The sequence below is a fragment of the Copadichromis virginalis genome, linkage group LG7, assembly GCF_057382275.1.
Source record: "Copadichromis virginalis isolate Kocher_CV1m ecotype Utaka linkage group LG7, C_Virginalis_male_GT1.1, whole genome shotgun sequence".
NCBI classification, from domain to species: Eukaryota; Metazoa; Chordata; class Actinopteri; order Cichliformes; family Cichlidae; genus Copadichromis; species Copadichromis virginalis.
This window is the reverse complement of record NC_140624.1, coordinates 39,518,068-39,535,194: the sequence shown is the minus strand read 5'-3', so window position 1 is coordinate 39,535,194 and position 17,127 is coordinate 39,518,068. Positions and strand designations below refer to the sequence as shown.

Genomic DNA, 17,127 nt, shown 5'->3' with positions numbered 1-17,127 from the left:
AAGAGTGAATTCATGACGATGTTTATGTGAAGCGTTTGGATCTTCTTTTGCTGCTGGTTCGGTCAATATTGTTTGGAGAGAGATCAAACTAACAGCCTTAGAATCAGCGCATAAAGGGCGTGAACACAACCCGGATCAGCGAGCTGTCGGCTTTCACTTTCAGCCCCGACTGTGAGAAAGGCGACATCTAACTGATTCTGATCCGCGGGTCACGCTCTGTGTTTAAGTCTATGTGAAGAATCCCTGTACCTGCTCTCATTTACTGTTTGGTGGTTCTTGAAATTTTGTGAGATGTCACCAGAGATTCTGGCATTTCGGACAAAATAAATTTATATTAAAAAATCGATTCAGGATTTTAATGAATCGATTTTACGTTATCCAAGCCAGAATCGATTTTAATCGATGAATCGATTATAAAAACCCACCCCTAGTTGTAATAGAAATAATCCAAGTTTGTTGAAGATACGTATACTTTCTATACACCAAATTTCTATAATACACTTCCATTACTGTAAATAGATAAAAAGGACACATATGTATTTAGTTTTTCATGTCTGTTATAAAGATCAAGAATCAAACCTGGATCCAGTCTTTGGTGGGGCTTTTTGAAAATGTTTATTATTTATTTATTTAGGATTTTCCTGCAGACTAGATTTCCCTTGCTTTAGACATCAAAGTCCAAGAAAAGAGTGGTTTAAACGTGTGTTCGTCTATGTGTACAGCCAGGCAACCCCTCCAGGCCAACACATACGAAGGGTAGATCTAAGACTTTGAAGAATAATCAACAGAAAATGTTAATCATGTTCTGGAGGCAGCATTGCTTCTGATAACTTTGGTCTCAAAGGAAAAGAGCTTTATGTATTTTTATGTAAGTGGAGGAAGGAAAACATATGCCTCTGGAATAGTGATATAATTTTTTTTATGTAAGCAGTCCAAAGAATATAGAAAATTAATTTTGCAAAGTGCTACGAATTGACCGTGAGGACCAGATATTCATTGAGTTAATATTTATTTCCAGAGTATATATTTTATTTCAGATGTTATACTTGGAAGCTGAAGTAAAAGCCATGATGATGTTGTTATTTGCAGTAAAAGATAATACCTTTTTTTTCAGAAGTTTTATCTTGCCAGAGTAATTACATTCTTTGTTTTTCTTGTCTGTGTTCTCTTTAATTTTCTCTCTTTGAGAATTAGCAGTCTCCTGTTGGCCATTAATTAATGTACACAAAACACAGGTGTACAAATAGACCCAAAACTGCAGATGTTGGCAGGCATGTATGTATCTACACGTACCGGGAAGTATGAAGATAAACAGCATGTGCACATTTAATAAAAACACAACAAAGTCTGTTTCTTTCTGCCTTCCCAGGGTCATGCTTGAAAAAGCATGGTGCAGCCTTTAGCCAAAAGCCATTAATATGAACATAAATCTAGTTTCTACAGCAGTGATTGTGGAAAGGGTCTTATCGCAGCTTGAGGCAACATGCCAGGAAACATTAATAACTTCCAGCTGCTTAAAAGTATTACTTTATTGCATTTGTTTTATTACATGCTAAGTATTATTCATAAATCCAAACCCATGTTAATATGACAACTATTGGGCAAGGTCAGCAGAACTGACTGAAAGGGAAGAAGAAAATCTTGATTATCATCCATCTATTTCCTTCCACATACCCAATTCAGAGTTGTGAGGGCTATGGAGCCTATCCCAGGATCCTATCCAGTCTGTTGCAGGTCTAACACAGAGAGACAGACAAGCATTTGTGCTCACATTCATCCCTACAGTTAATTTAAATCACCAGTTAACCTAACATGCATGTCTTTGAACTGTGGGAGGAAGCTGGAATACTCAGAGAGAAGCCACGTAGGCACCGTGAGAACATGAAAGCTCCAGCCTGCACTCAGTAGGAACCATTTTGCATTTCCACCTAAAATTTCTGTATTCAAAGCAGGAAAGGTTGACAGGTTCAAATCTGTCACTGTGTTATCCCTGCACTACATTATGGGTAAAAAAAGTCTGAAATCAGAAAGGAATCTCCAACACAGTGTAAAGCGGTGGTGTTTAAATCACGCTGCTGTTATTTTGTATATATTTATTTATATTTCTTCATACATTCTTATATAGTTCTATATTGTGTATTTTGTTGTACAGTTATTTTATTTTCAACTTTAATTTATATATTTTATCTTATTCTCCCAGTTAAATTTACCCTTCATTCTAATTTGTGTTGTACAGTTATTTCATTTTTAACCTTAATTTATATTTTATTCCTTCCTAGTTAAATTTACCCTTTTTAATTTTTCATATTTATTTCCTATCTTATTCATAGCCTTTTCCTTTTTTGTTTTCTTTAGGTCACGAGCAGTTGTCCAAGCATTTCACTACATATCGTACTGTGTATGACTGTGTACGTGACAAATAAAATTTGAATTTGAATTGATTTTGATTTAAAGTATCAGAGGATGCCTCCGGTTATTACTCTGTTCATCATATAGTGGAATGATTTAACTGGAAAATCTACTCCTGATGCCTGACACAAATATGCTATTTTCGATTTCAGAACACTATGGAAGACCTAAAAGATTCCAATAAAATTGACAAATATTAAAAAAGACATCCCACTAGAAAGCAAGATCACCGTAGTAGAAAGAAATACCTTAAAAGAACAGACGTATGCACACAAAGCAGCCACATACCTAATCAATATTCTGGTGAAGTTTTCAGTCTTTAGAGGATGAATATACAATGCATTGTCTACTCTGCATCCACACTAATGAGCACAAGTATATGTAGGGAGGCAGTGATGTTCTTAACAAACCCCAAATTAAATACAGTGCCTCATTCAAAACTTCAGTAACAGTTGTCTTAGGCAATCATTTAACGTGCACTGTCAAGTTGAGTTATTTGGCACTGCTTTTACAGCCATTAAAATCCTATATTTTGCATGGGTAATGCAAATGTCTGGTCTGATGCTCATTATTATCCATATAAAGCTTCCCAGAATGCAGCTGAACTATAGTGTGAAACCAAAAAAATACTTTTGTTTCATAAATTTGCATGAATATGTTGCAGCATCATTTTCTCCAGGGATGCTCACTTTCTCAATCAGAGATAATACCATTGTTTCATTTAGAGTAAACATAGCCTGGTGGGGAATGCCAGTTGGTGGTTGATGAGAGCAAAGTTTGAACAATTTGTTTGTCTCTGTTAACGATCAAGACAGTTGTTTTATTTTATTTTTCTTGCCAGGTGCAATTATCACAAGAATTTAATTTTGTGTGTACAAAGCAAAAAAAAAGGTTTCACAGGACTATGAGCAAGCACTTGGAAACATTGGAAAGGAAAACTCCCTTTGAATAGGAAGACACCTCTGGGAGAACCAGTATTGGGTTTGGCTGGTCTGGAACATTAAAACAATGCCTCAATTTTCCCAGGAATGGATGTCAGATGTCAGACTGTGCAGTGCCCAGTGAAAAATTAAAAGCTACATTTCAAACTCATCTACAGGCTTCAGTTAGCATGTTAAATATTAAAATTCCCAAGGGCACAAATAGAAAAGTACCAAGCAAGCATGGCTTGTTTAGAAGACAAACAAGCCATGCTTGTTCTTAAAATAACATGACAGCACATCTTAGATTTGCAAAGTTGCATTTGTACAAACCACAAAACTTTAGATTTTTCAGTCATTGAGTTGACCACAAACTCTTCTGTATTCCAAAATATTCATGAGTCAAATGTGAGGCTGTCTGAGAGCTAAGGCTTGCCCAAAACTGGGTAATGTAACAGGGCAGTGATCCCAAGCACAGTAGAGTAGACAAAAAAAAAATGCAGGTGTCGCAATGACAGAGATTTGTCATTTTTGCTAACTTTAAATTATTTTCCTGGAGTATTTTCACTATGTGTTTCCTTATAATTCACTTTCTTATTTACTTCCTTACTCACTAGAGAGTTTATTCACATACGTCTTAAACCTTAGAGCTCCAATTCTTGATTGGTAGTTGTCGACAAATTAAGCAAAAAGCCCAACAAATGTCAATAGATTATAATTATAAGCATTTGGCACCATATTTGAAACACAGCCTTGGTCCATTTGATTAGTTGCGTGTGATGAGCTTAGACAGTAGCAGAACAGCAGATTTCTAATGTGTAACAACTGTTTCAACTGCAGTAGATAATTTTGAGCCCATGTGCAATAGGATCTTATGACTTGCAAGTAATTCTTTTCCAACAGAAACTTTCTAGACCCACTGAGTGCCTCAGATGAAGACCCAGGTGTCGGCCAGATTTCATTAAGAATAGACAAGAACTTTATTGGAGGCAGAGAGAAGGGTGTCACAATAGTCCAAATCTATTTTTGTGAACCAAACCGGGTTCACAAAAGGTTCTGACTGGGGAGCACATCGAGAAAATACATTCTCAGGGCCAGTCAGTGCTTTTCACATTGATAAAGTACCTGTCTTAATTAAGTTTTAGTGTATGGGAACTGATTTTTACTTTGTATTGAAGTAAATGAAAGCCTGTGGCTGCAGGGGAAAACCCATTTATCAATATGAGAAGCCTGAAAGAAAAGAAAGTGTTTTGAAAGCTTGAATTCTGCATCTGTAAAACATTTATTGATTGAGTGATATTGATGAATCACCCTATTAAATAGCAAATGTAATGTGGTCATTTGGAATCAGGGCAGTGGGGAAAAAGTGGGTAGATTCACTTAATAACCCTTTGATTATCTAAACACACTGTAGTGTAACCGCATGCGCGCGCACACACACACACACACACACACACACACACACACACACACACACACACACACACACACACACATATATATATATTAAGTTATTCTATATTCTATGTTTTTCCATCTGTCATCTCCATCATCATCATCATGATCATAATCAGCGTTCTGCTTTCATATAGGTGTGGGCCAGCAACTTTCTTCCTAATGAGCCGGCCCTGTCAGACCGCTGTCAGAGAGCATACTATCAGAAACACGGAGAGCCAATGCTGCTGCAATATGCCAAACGGGAGGCTGAGAAAAAGGTACGGCTCACACATAAACACATTGTTTTGGTAACCTTTAAAACACGTGAACATTTTTGAAATAGTAATTTGTAATCTGTAATTTAATACATTTTAATTCACAAAATAAACAAACAAAATATATAATAATTAATTAATGATAATTAATAATGTTTCTGAATGATTAGTTACGCCATCAGTTGTTTATTCAATAATTACATTTGGGTAATTTAAAATAATTATATTATTTATTGTATATGGAATTATAACAGCAAGACTTTCTTTTGCCGTGTGTCTAAAACTGTTGGACACAGAGATGGATGAAGGTGTACTGTGGTATCTGTGCCATGGCAGGACCCCATTTTAATACAGTATGCACCCTTTAAGCAAAATTTTCCATTGTCCAGTTTTAAGGTTGTGGATGAGTAGATTTTAAGCATGGTTTGTTAAATCCTACACTGTAGTTTTGGTGCATAAACCGAACTCATTCCATTGTGTAATTTTGTAATTATCTTTTAAGAGAAGTTTAATTACCTGTCAAGTTCCTATTTAATAACAGTAGCTATTATAAAGTGTTCCCAAAGCTTGTATTTTACTCTTCCTGTGAGGTCAGGTTATTATCAGATTCAAAATTTCTAAAGTCATGAATTATGGAAAGTGTATCCAGTGTATTATCCAGAAATTGATGTCTAATGTGTGCTCCACAAGGAGACGTACAAGAGATGTGGTCTCCCAGGTCAAATATGCAACTCAAACCATAATACATGATTCCGAAGGCCTGTTTAATCAAATGATTTTCTTAATATATTACTTCAGTTATTTTTTTGATATAATGTTGATGGAAATTCCTCGAAATGCAGGATGCCTGCAAACCTCTGCCGTAGTGTTTTTCTCACCATGACTGCTCTCTTTATCTGTCTACTTTACTACACTTTTCTGCCATGCTGCTCTTTTCCTCTCTCTTACTTATACCTCACCATTCTCTTTTGATTTCCCATCCACATCATCTGCCTGTCTCTTGGTCAGTGAAGCGTGTGATTGGACAGCAGAGATGCTCATTAACATAATGCTGCAGCATCAATCTTCAACCTGCCAGAAGAACAGGAAAACTCAGTGTGGGTGTATTTGAGTGATCTTTCAGTCATGTGTACAGCATCAGCAGCAGTAACCACTGAAGACAGCACTGAGTACATTTAGCAGGTTGGCAAATGTCTTATTAGTGAGCATACACTTAGCAGAAACCCAGAACGAATTGGGAGTGAATTTTTACATCTCTATCTGAAACCATGGAGAACTGGCTTACTTATGCCACTTTAATATACTTAACCTCAGGTTATATTCACAGCTAAAACCCTTTTTTTGTAAACCTGCTTCACTTTTGTTTATCCACCCATAAGCTACCCAAATACTGTATTTTTTGGACCATAAGGCACACCGGATTATAAGGTGCATTAAACGGAAAAAAAAAATCAGATTAAATTTTACTCAACTCATTCTTCTTGCTTCCTCCACTTCCGTACCATTGATTAATCAATGTTGAATTCTCTCGCAGCTCCTCCATTCCTGTGTTGTTGCAGTATATTAATGACTAACCTTGTATTGTGGATTAATTATCTCAATTCTCCTGACTGAAGTTTGGTCTGTTTACAGCATTGGGAACTTTTATCGAGTGGAAAAAAGTTAGCGTTCGTCCTCCAGCTTCACTGTTTATGTTATGCTAACATAGCTGTGTCGCTAGCAATCACGTAGCACATCATTATATACCAGCTAGCCGAACTTCAGTAACCCTACAAACGTCACTGCTGTTTACTTTCCTTTCTACATTTATGTTGGAAGTGATAGCTGAGCTGTACGTTTTAATTTTTTCAGAAATCTCTCAGTCAGAACATGCTATATAATGTTTAGGTAGAAACTAGTGAGCTAACTTCCTGCTAACTTAATTCCGTTAAATTTAATAAATTCTGTTTTCATGGATGCCTGGATGTTAAATTTAGTTGTTACACCTGGTAAAGCAGCAACGCTGATCATTTTATTAAAGATGAAAGAATTTAGACAGTGTTTAACTCTGAGTGATGCCGCAGTGTTCGTTTGACTTTGGGACCTGAAGTTGACGGAGTTTTGGACCCAGATTACTCCACGAGGCTCCTGACTACGGTAGCCGTAATGCTCTGACAATCCATTAAGCGGTGCAGCTTCGTAGCTTACCAAAGTCATACTAAAACATTTCTTGACAGATTTTTGAGCGCCGTGTACCACATAAAATCGGTTCGAAGTCAGTAAGCACAACCAGAATTCATACATAAGGCACACCGGATTATAAGGCGCACTGTTGATTTTTGACAAAATTAAGGGATTTTAAGTGCGCCTTATAGTGCGGAAAATACAGTATGCTACCAGTTGATCTTGTTGTAATGATATTACCTAGCTGTGCCTTCAGTTTTAGACTTCCACCTGTAAGATGTTCTTGTAGTTTGATGTAAATTTACTGGGGCAACTATTCCCAATTAAAGTAATGATATCACATTACTAATATCACAAACTATATTTTCTACCAAGATGACAAGAATGACTACATTTTCATGTCTACATTAAACCTGATATTAAAACCTACAGACAAGTCAAGTCAAGTCAAGTCAAGTCAACTTTATTTGTCAATTCTGCCACATGTACAGGACATACACAGAATAGAAATTGCGTTACTCTCAAACCCTAGTGATTAGAAAAATGCAAATAAAATAATTAAAAAGTAAAAATTTAAATAAATACAATACAATTTTACGTATAACAAAAAAAAAAAAAAAGCTATGCAATATACAATATTCAAGTAAGAAGGCATAGTGGTGCAAAATAGGCAAATAGTGCAAATGGAGATTTAGTAGTGTACGGTAAGAGATAGTGTAACAACAAAGTCTTATGAGGTAATGGCAGTCCAATGCTCCACAAAGTGACTGGAGCAGGCCAGTGAGTGCGTCAGAGAGTGAGTGTGTGTGTGTGTGTGTGTGTGTGACAGAGTTCAGTGAGACCGTGGTGGAGAAGAGGGGAGAGGGGGGCAGAATCGGGAGGGAGTTTAGCTTCCTGACAGCCTGATGGATGAAGCTGTCCTTCAGTCTGCTGGTCCTGGCCTGGAGACTCCGCAGTCTCCTCCCTGACGGCAGCAGCTTGAAGAAGCTTTGCATTGGGTGCGTGGGATCAGCCGCTATGCAAAGGGCTTTTTTAGTGAGACGGGTGCTGTAAATGTCCTGGAGGGAGGGGAGAGAGACACCAATGATCCTCTCTGCAGCTCTCACTATGCGTTGGAGGGTTCAATAAAGTCAGAATTCTGACTTTTTTCATAATTCTGAGAAAGAAGACAGAAAATCAGGACTTTCTAAATAAATGTCTTTCTTTGGTTAATTCCTGCCTGCATCCTGTGTAAGGATCTTGGGCCCTCTTCATCACATTTCTCACACTATGTATAACCTACACACCATGACAGTTAATTGCCTTGACTTCACTTTTTTCTATATATTAAAGAGGGGAAGCGCACAACAATAAATATACAACATTATTAAATAGTGATGATCATGGTAGTTAGTTTTTGTTTTTGTTTTTTTTGTTTTTTTTTTACCAGAGAGTAGCCAGAGTAGCTCTTCCTTTTAAAAAGCAATGTTTGGGCAAAGTCAGACTGATGAGCACCACCTGCATACTTAATGTAAAGGCCTTGAAAGACTGATACCAATCATTTTATATAAATATTTGCAAGAAAGGAAATCATTTTTTATCCATAATGTTGAACTTTTTTATTTTACTTTTTAGTTAGGATGATTCATCAGTTAACATTTATGAACACACACATACACACGTGCACATGCACGCATAGACTCAAATAAGCCTTTTAAATATAAAAAGACCCTTAACTTCTTTTCTGTTAGTTGCTAAAGTTTCACTTTTGGTTTGTAAACTGTTCATTTTCCTGCTCATTTACCGTAAATTGTGGTCATTATTATTTTGATTAGATATTAAAAATGCAGCTGAAAGTCACATACAACTAGACAGTGATATTTTTCTACTTGTAGCCTACTCTTGAATTGAAAGCGTTTTTGGTTCTTTTGTAGTTGTTTTTTTTTTATGCCAAAAAAGTATTTCAAGTTTAAGAATGGGTGAAGAGCGTTTCAGATTAACTGCAAGGAGTAAAGTAAGACGAAGGCAGAGAAGCAAGTAGATGGAACGAGAGACAGAAAGAACAAAAGAAGCTTGCAGGAGTCGAGTGGAGATAGAGAGAGAGGAGTGAAGGCACAAACAGAGATGCAAAGTCACAAAGAGAGAAAGACATGCAGGTGAGAGGAAAAAAGAAAAAATCAGACAGCCTCTGATTCATTCAGGGAATGAGCTGACCTGTTCTACTGGGAGTGTGTGTCTGTGTGTGAGGGAGATAGAGAGGATAGCATTAAGGCTTTGAGAAGAGCAGAGTAGACACTTGAATCTCCTAGACAGGTACTCATGGGGACTGACCTTTATAAAATCAGTGTGAAAGTAGAAGTGTGTGTGTGCAAAAAAGCCTTGTCGTCTTCTAACGTCTCTCTCCTTCTCTCCCTCTCGCTGGCTCCTTGCTCCTGTCTCTCTGACCTCGTGGTTAGGACCTTAAATTGGCACACTGCCGTGTTTAGAGGTCTCTGAATTGGTCTTCGGCTCCCAGGTGACACTCTTGACTTTGAAACAAAAACTTTCTAAGCTAATTGAGTAAAACTCCTTGGGATTTGCTGTCCGTGAAGTGTCTGTTTTACGCCACCCTTCGCTTCCTCTCTGTCATTTAATAGCACCTCCTCTTCAATCTTTCCTCACCATTCTGGCTCTCAGTTTTCCATCTTCATTGTGTTTCTCTGTAATTCTGTTGAAAGTACTGAAGACAAAAGAACTTGAGTAGGCTTGAGGATAAAGAATAAAAAAACTGAGTGTTAATAGAACAAAAATAGAAGAAACTATGTAGATATATGTAGCGTAAGTGCTTTTAGGTTAAAAAAAATTTTATGGTTAAAAGCATAAAATGTGAGTCATGGTGATTTGATTAAATAATTTGCATTAAAATATTATACAGTTTTCTTTACAGTGTTGCGCTACATCATCCCTTTTAAAAGATAAATAAATAAAGCGTATGTGGTGAAACAGAAGCCATGGTCTCTGTGGTATTACTCCAGGCACTAAGTAGAATTCTATACAGCAAATTCACTTGATTAGGAGAACTGAACATTTTGTGATTCTGTTAGATTACTTTGTGTTTTCTCCCCACAGTTATTTAACAGCACATTATTCCCTGTAGATCCATTAATTATGCACTAATGCCTTTCTGGGCAAGCTTGTTCAAACCTGTGGAAGAATTATAGCTCCGACTCTTATCTGGCTAGAAGTGTGATTACTGATAATTAGGTTTATAGTAGTATTGCACAACAACTCTAGTTCTGGGGTTAGAAACACAGTGATGGGAAATGACAGAATGAGTCACAATACATTATTTTCTGCTGGTGTGGGGGATGTCTTGAATACCTGGAGGAAATCCAGGGTCCAAAATTCGGCAATCACCGCACAGAAGGTGCAACAAGGGTGAACAACATGCTGGTAGAAACATGTTCAGTATTTAAACCTTTGAACTATTGTTAATTGTTTTCTGTTAGTCTAACTCCCTTTGCTCAGGTTGGATTGTAGGTATGTTGCTAGACTCTGATAAGTTATGATTTCTGATGTGCAAATGGTTGCAAATAAAAAGAGTGAAGGAAATCAAAAATCAGGCAAACTAGGTGTACACTGAATAATTAAAGCACCTTTCAAAAACAGAATTTGCACAGTGCTTTCAGAGGCAAGTACAAGTAGAAATTTGAAAAGAAAGCCAGAGGTTATGGCCAGAAATAAAACTGTAAAATTAAACTTAGGTTAAGAGACAGAAAAACACTGCATACAAAATACACAAGACAGTCAAAAAAGATACACAAATAACAACAAAATAAAGAACAAGAAAGAGAGCGCAAACATCACATAAAAGAAAGTTTATGAAAATGTGTTTTTTGGAATTAATTTGAGACAAGTCACAGATTTTCCAAGACTTATATACTCAGGTGGGTTATTCAAAAGGATATTCTAAGCCTTGACTTTGGAAACACCAGGAGGGCAGCACTTGAGGATCTAAGGCTGTAAGATGGCTGATATCGGGGTAACACATCTGCTATGTAGCCTGGAGCCAGATCAAAACATGCTTTAAAAGTGATAAGTAAAATTTAAAAACAATCTCAAAATTACAAGAAGCCAGTATAGAGAAGGTATGTGTATTTATTTCCTTTGACAATGCATTGTGTTGAGTTGTTGATCTGTGTATTATTTTATTCTTGTCTCTTACAAACCTTATGATTATACACAGCACACTATAAAATCATTTTAGTACCATTTTGAGAGATGTGATTCACTGAGTGCTCCATTCAGCATTATCAATTTAACACAAACTTTACTTTTGCAGTTAGGCTCTGGTAAATCCTTTCTTCTATCAGTGATCCTTGGATTGTTTCTGCTCGTTGACTTGAATTCAACTTGTTCTTTTTAGGCAAGCGAAATCACACATCATACAAGCCTGTGTGCAGTGTGTCAATTAGGTGCTATGGATGATGGAAACCAAGAAGTGCAGTTGTATAGCTGATGATTTTGGCTTTCTGCCACAGTTCTTTTCAGTCTCAATACACTCACAGATCAGATTTCAGATTTCCAGCTTTTATAAATTCACTCTTCACCTGGCAGTACTAAGCAACAGACAGGCATCTTAGCTTCATATCTTTGGTTAAAGAACCCTTTGAGGTGTTAATTTATCAGGTCTGTGCTTTGATAACAATAAGCAGTGAGTTCTGTTAGGAAATACATGCAAACAAACAGAATCTGGAAGTAAAATGCAAAGAGGAAAAAACGATTGCATGTATTCTGTTGGGATTACTAGCCAAGTTGCATCAGATTCATGCTAGTGATTTAACACACACACAAGCATGTGCACACACTTATCTATTTTTGATGGATTGTAATAGCAAGGTCAGGGCTTGTTTGTGCCCATTCATCAGCTTGTTAATTCTTGGCTTCAGACACATTTTGCATATAAACAATTTATGATAATTAGGCTACTTGCTGCGAACAGCCAAACCTGACTGACTCATTATATTACCATTTTGAACCCACTTTGTTACAACATGCTCTTTTCTTTTTTTTAAACTTTATGGCTCCTTTTTCTAGTGTAATAAGCTAAAGGGATCAAATTACTACTTTCAACATGTGTAGGGTAATTTTAGTTTAGCAAACATAAGTGTGAATGTTCCTGTGTAGCATCGGGTATATCTTTATGTATCATGGAAATTTTCTTTTCTCTTTTTTTTTCTGTTTGCATAATATAAGACAGCAAAACCCTATACAGGTATACAGTATCTGTATGACACATACCATAAAAGGTATAATTACAGTATACAATAATGTGGAAAGGTTTTTTTTGTTAGGAAAATGGGAAATGGGTGCGGCGCAAAACATGAAACAAATGGAGATGCACAATACAAGGCAAAAACTAAGTTTGTACAATTTAATGGGCTTGAAAAATCAACATTTGGTATGATCTCCTTTTATTATCCAACATAGCATGAACTGTCTTCATAGCTTCTTGAAGGACTATTGCCTGAAATGCAGCCCCAAACCATGACAGAGCCTCTATTGTATTTTACAGTCAGCTGCAGACTTTTACTGTTTACCTTTCTCAAATTTCAAATTTGGATTTATCACTCCATAAGACCTGTTGCCACTGATCTTTCTTGTCAGTTCTTGTGTAATTTGGCAAACCTCAATTTTTGTCTCCTTGTTTTTCTTGCTTACAAATAGCTTCTTGACAACCAATCTTCCAATGAGACCATTTCGATGAGGTATCAGTAGATGGGTCAGATGCACCTCTCAGGTCCTGTGTCAGGTCTTTGCTGCACGTTTTCCTATTTCTTAAGGAAATGACTTTCAGATACTGTTTATCTGTTGTAGGTCAATTTTGTAGCCCTGTTCCTTTTTTTGTCGTCTATTTGTTTGATTTCCTCAAAATTCTTAAGGACACACTTAACATCCTGGTGAGATATCCCAAGCTTTTTGATAACAGCTCTTTGGGAATCACCTTGTTGATATGAAAATACTATGTTATGCCTGTCAAAGTGTTATCTTTGGCTTTTTCATAAATTCAAGGAAAGCACGTGACCAAAAATACCTAAAGATACAATTAAATGTTGCTTCTTTGCTTTGTTCTCTGTTAGGTGTACACGGGACACTGTTGAGTCATCCCTCGAGTCAGGTGTCTTTTTTATGCTTGAATGATTCATAGGTTAGTGTTAGGTGTCTCAATAAATAAACACACATTCCTATGAAAATGGTCGGGTACAAGGACTGGAGTGAAAATGAATGTAAATCAGCCAATGTACAAAGAAAAGCTTTGGAAGTTATTCAGAAAGGCTGAAGAAACTATTGCTAAGGCAACTTTAAAAATATAAAAAAAAGTCTGGCTTATTAGAACTGAGATTTAAATAAAACCTTGGAGGCTAAAGACTTTTGCACAGCAGAAGTAATTTTGGTTTGTAAAAATGGTAATGTGATGACCTCATGAAGTATCTGGGAAGCCACTTTAGCTTTGTATCAGCAATTTAGGCTTTATATTATTGATATGTAATACATAATTCTGCTTCTTTGCACACTTTAAAACATGTTAATGTGTATCCTCTTAGGAACGTGTTGTGGTGGAGAGTTCTGATTGGCTGGCAGTGGTTCCATATTGGGCAACTTGGCCCTATCAGACATTGTTGTTACCAAGACGACATGTCCTCCGAATCAGTGACTTGACAACAGAGGAAAGAGAGGGTAAGTGTGTGTTTTAAGACTGTCTGTGTGTAAGGATACTTACAGAGTTAGTGACTGAGAGAGTGATACGGCAATTTAGAGTTCTCTGAGGTGAAACTGTGATTGAGTGAAGAACCTGCAGCTTTGATTTCTGATATGTATCATCTTCAAAGTAGAAAAAGTATATAATTTTAGACCCTTTTACACACTTTAAGTTCAAAAAGTGTTTTCTAAGCTGTTTAAGTACTATGTAACTACAGAAGAGTATTACCTTTTAATACATTTGTCAAATCCTCCACTATGTGAAATTGTTGTAACTGATTACTTAATTTTTTGTTATTGTTTTGTTTTTGCAATTTCTTTTTGTAAAATAATGATTAACTTTATCTTTCGGTTTTCGTGTTAACACTATTCCAAATAATTAATCACTGTTAAAGTATGGTTTAGTGGTTTACATGCATTTAAGGTTAAAGACATTATAGACATTATATACTTGATTAAAATTGCAAATACATCACCTTTTCTCCAACATATACAGTGGGGCAAAAAAGTATTTAGTCAGCCACCGATTGTGCAAGTTCCCCCACTTAAAATGATGACAGAGGTCAGTAATTTGCACCAGAGGTACACTTCAACTGTGAGAGACAGAATGTGAAAAAAAAATCCATGAATTCACATGGTAGGATTTGTAAAGAATTTATTCATAAATTAGGGTGGAAAATAAGTATTTGGTCACCTCAAACAAGGAAAATCTCTGCTCTCACAGACCTGTAACGTCTTCTGTAAGAAGCTTTTCTGTCCCTCACTCGTTACCTGTATGAATGGCACCTGTTTGAACTCATCATCTGTATAAAAGACACCTGTCCACAGCCTCAAACAGTCAGACTCCAAACTCTGCCATGGCCAAGACCAAAGAGGTTTCGAAGTACACCAGGAAAAGTATTGTAGACCTGCACCAGACTGGGAAGAGTGAATCTACAATAGGCAAGCAGCTTGGTGTGAAAAAATCAACTGTGGGAGCAATCATCAGAAAATGGAAGACATACAAGACCACTGATAATCTCCCTCGATCTGGGGCTCCATGCAAGATCTCATCCCGTGGGGTCAAAATGATCATGAGAACGGTGAGCAAAGATCCCAGAACCACACGGGGGGACCTGGTGAATGACCTGCAGAGAGCTGGGACCAAAGTAACAAAGGTCACCATCAGTAACACACTACAACGGCAGGGAATCAAATCCCGCAGTGCCAGACGTGTTCCGCTGCTGAAGCCAGTGCATGTCCAGGCCCGTCTGAAGTTTGCCAGAGAGCACATGGATGATACAGCAGAGGATTGGGAGAATGTCATGTGGTCAGATGAAACCAAAGTAGGACTTTTTGGTATAAACTCAACTCGTCGTGTTTGGAGGAAGAAGAATACTGAGTTGCATCCCAAGAACACCATACCTACTGTGAAGCATGGGGGTGGAAACATCATGCTATGGGGCTGTTTTTCTGCCAAGGGGACAGGACGACTGATCCGTGTTAAGGACAGAATGAATGGGGCCATGTATCGTGAGATTTTGAGCCAAAACCTCCTTCCATCAGTGAGAACTTTGAAGATGAAACGAGGCTGGGTCTCCCAACATGACAATGATCCAAAACACACCGCCCGGGCAACAAAGGAGTGGCTCCGTAAGAAGCATTTGAAAGTCCTGGAGTGGCCTAGCCAGTCTCCAGACCTCAACCCCATAGAAAATCTGTGGCGGGAGTTGAAAGTCCGTGTTGCTCGGCGACAGCCCCAAAACATCACTGCTCTCGAGAAGATCTGCATGGAGGAATGGGCCAAAATACCAGCTACTGTGTGTGCAAACCTGGTAAAGACCTATAGTAAACGTTTGACCTCTGTTATTGCCAACAAAGGTTATGTTACAAAGTATTGAGTTGTATTTTTGTTATTGACCAAATACTTATTTTCCACCCTGATTTACGAATAAATTCTTTACAAATCCTACCATGTGGATTCATGGATTTTTTTTTTTTCACATTCTGTCTCTCACAGTTGAAGTGTACCTCTGGTGCAAATTACTGACCTCTGTCATCATTTTAGGTGGGGGAACTTGCACAATCGGTGGCTGACTAAATACTTTTTTGCCCCACTGTAAGCCAATGACAGAATGTTTTTGAACTGTGTGTTACAAATATTTTAGCTCTCAAAGATAAAGATAGATAAAGATAAAATTAAAGAAGAGATCATATTTTAGATATTAGAAGTGAAACTACTGATTAATTGTGACAGATTACTTTGAATATTTTTTTATTTATCTGTCGTGTGTGTGTGTGTGTGTGTGTGTGTGTGTGTGTGTGTGTGTGTGTGTGTGTGTGTGTGTAATTGTTTGTATACTAATAATTCTGGACTTTTTTCTTTTATATTCCAGTTTCCCTCCAAAATACTGATTTTTTATTTTTAAATTTTTCAGTTCAAAGCTTTTTTGCTTGCATTTGTTTCTCATTTCACATTTAAAGTTTTTTTTTTCACTCTTACACCCTTGCTTCAGCTTCCCTTCCTCATGTAGTTAATTTTTAACTATGCGCACAGGTATATAAGTATATGTAAATGTGTTCATGCTCCCTATTTCCCACACTATTTGCCTTTAGTCATTATATCTATGTCTGTGTTACTGTTTGTCAGGTCTGGCTGCCATTATGAAGCGACTACTGACCAAATATGACAATCTGTTCGAAGTCTCTTTTCCATACTCCATGGGCTGGCATGGTAAGACAAAAAGTGGCATGGTCGGGGGGGGAATTAAAAAGAAACAGTCATATTTTTATGATATTTTAAGAGAGTGAAAGAAATATGAGAGACAGGTGGCAGAAAACTTTCAAGATACTTTTAGTTTAAATAAATAGATGGATGTATCACATGTAGACTACTACAAAATATTGTAATATATCCATATAATAATATAAAATGACACAGATTGTATATCTTTTCTTCTGTGAACTGTCACAGTGGATTTTAAATCAGTCAATCAAGGTGTGATTGAAGTGCAGACTCTCAGTTTTAAATCAAGAGGTTTACTAAACGTATTGCCTTAACTGTTCAGCAATTATAGCCATTTTTATACAATGCCTCATTTTCAAAATTAACTGAACAAACTAACAATTTTAAATATTAGGAGGTTTTCACTACTTTGCATTCAGTTACTGCCTGACATCTAGAACCCCAAATTATGCATTTTCTCCTTTGAGATGCTTTGCTAGGC

At 37.0% G+C, this 17,127-nt stretch overlaps 1 protein-coding gene across 3 annotated transcripts in view; it reads left to right on the top strand.

Annotated features, from left to right (window-relative positions):
• The window catches only part of galt (galactose-1-phosphate uridylyltransferase), a 96,681-nt gene that overhangs the window by 11,940 nt on the left and 67,614 nt on the right, over positions 1 to 17,127 (top strand). For all 3 annotated transcript variants that reach the window (XM_085463330.1, XM_085463332.1, XM_085463331.1), the window contains exons 7-9: positions 4,922 to 5,044; positions 13,768 to 13,900; positions 16,551 to 16,634. In XM_085463330.1, coding sequence (XP_085319456.1) covers positions 4,922 to 5,044; positions 13,768 to 13,900; positions 16,551 to 16,634 — 340 coding nt within the window. The remainder of the gene's footprint in view (positions 1 to 4,921; positions 5,045 to 13,767; positions 13,901 to 16,550; positions 16,635 to 17,127) is intronic.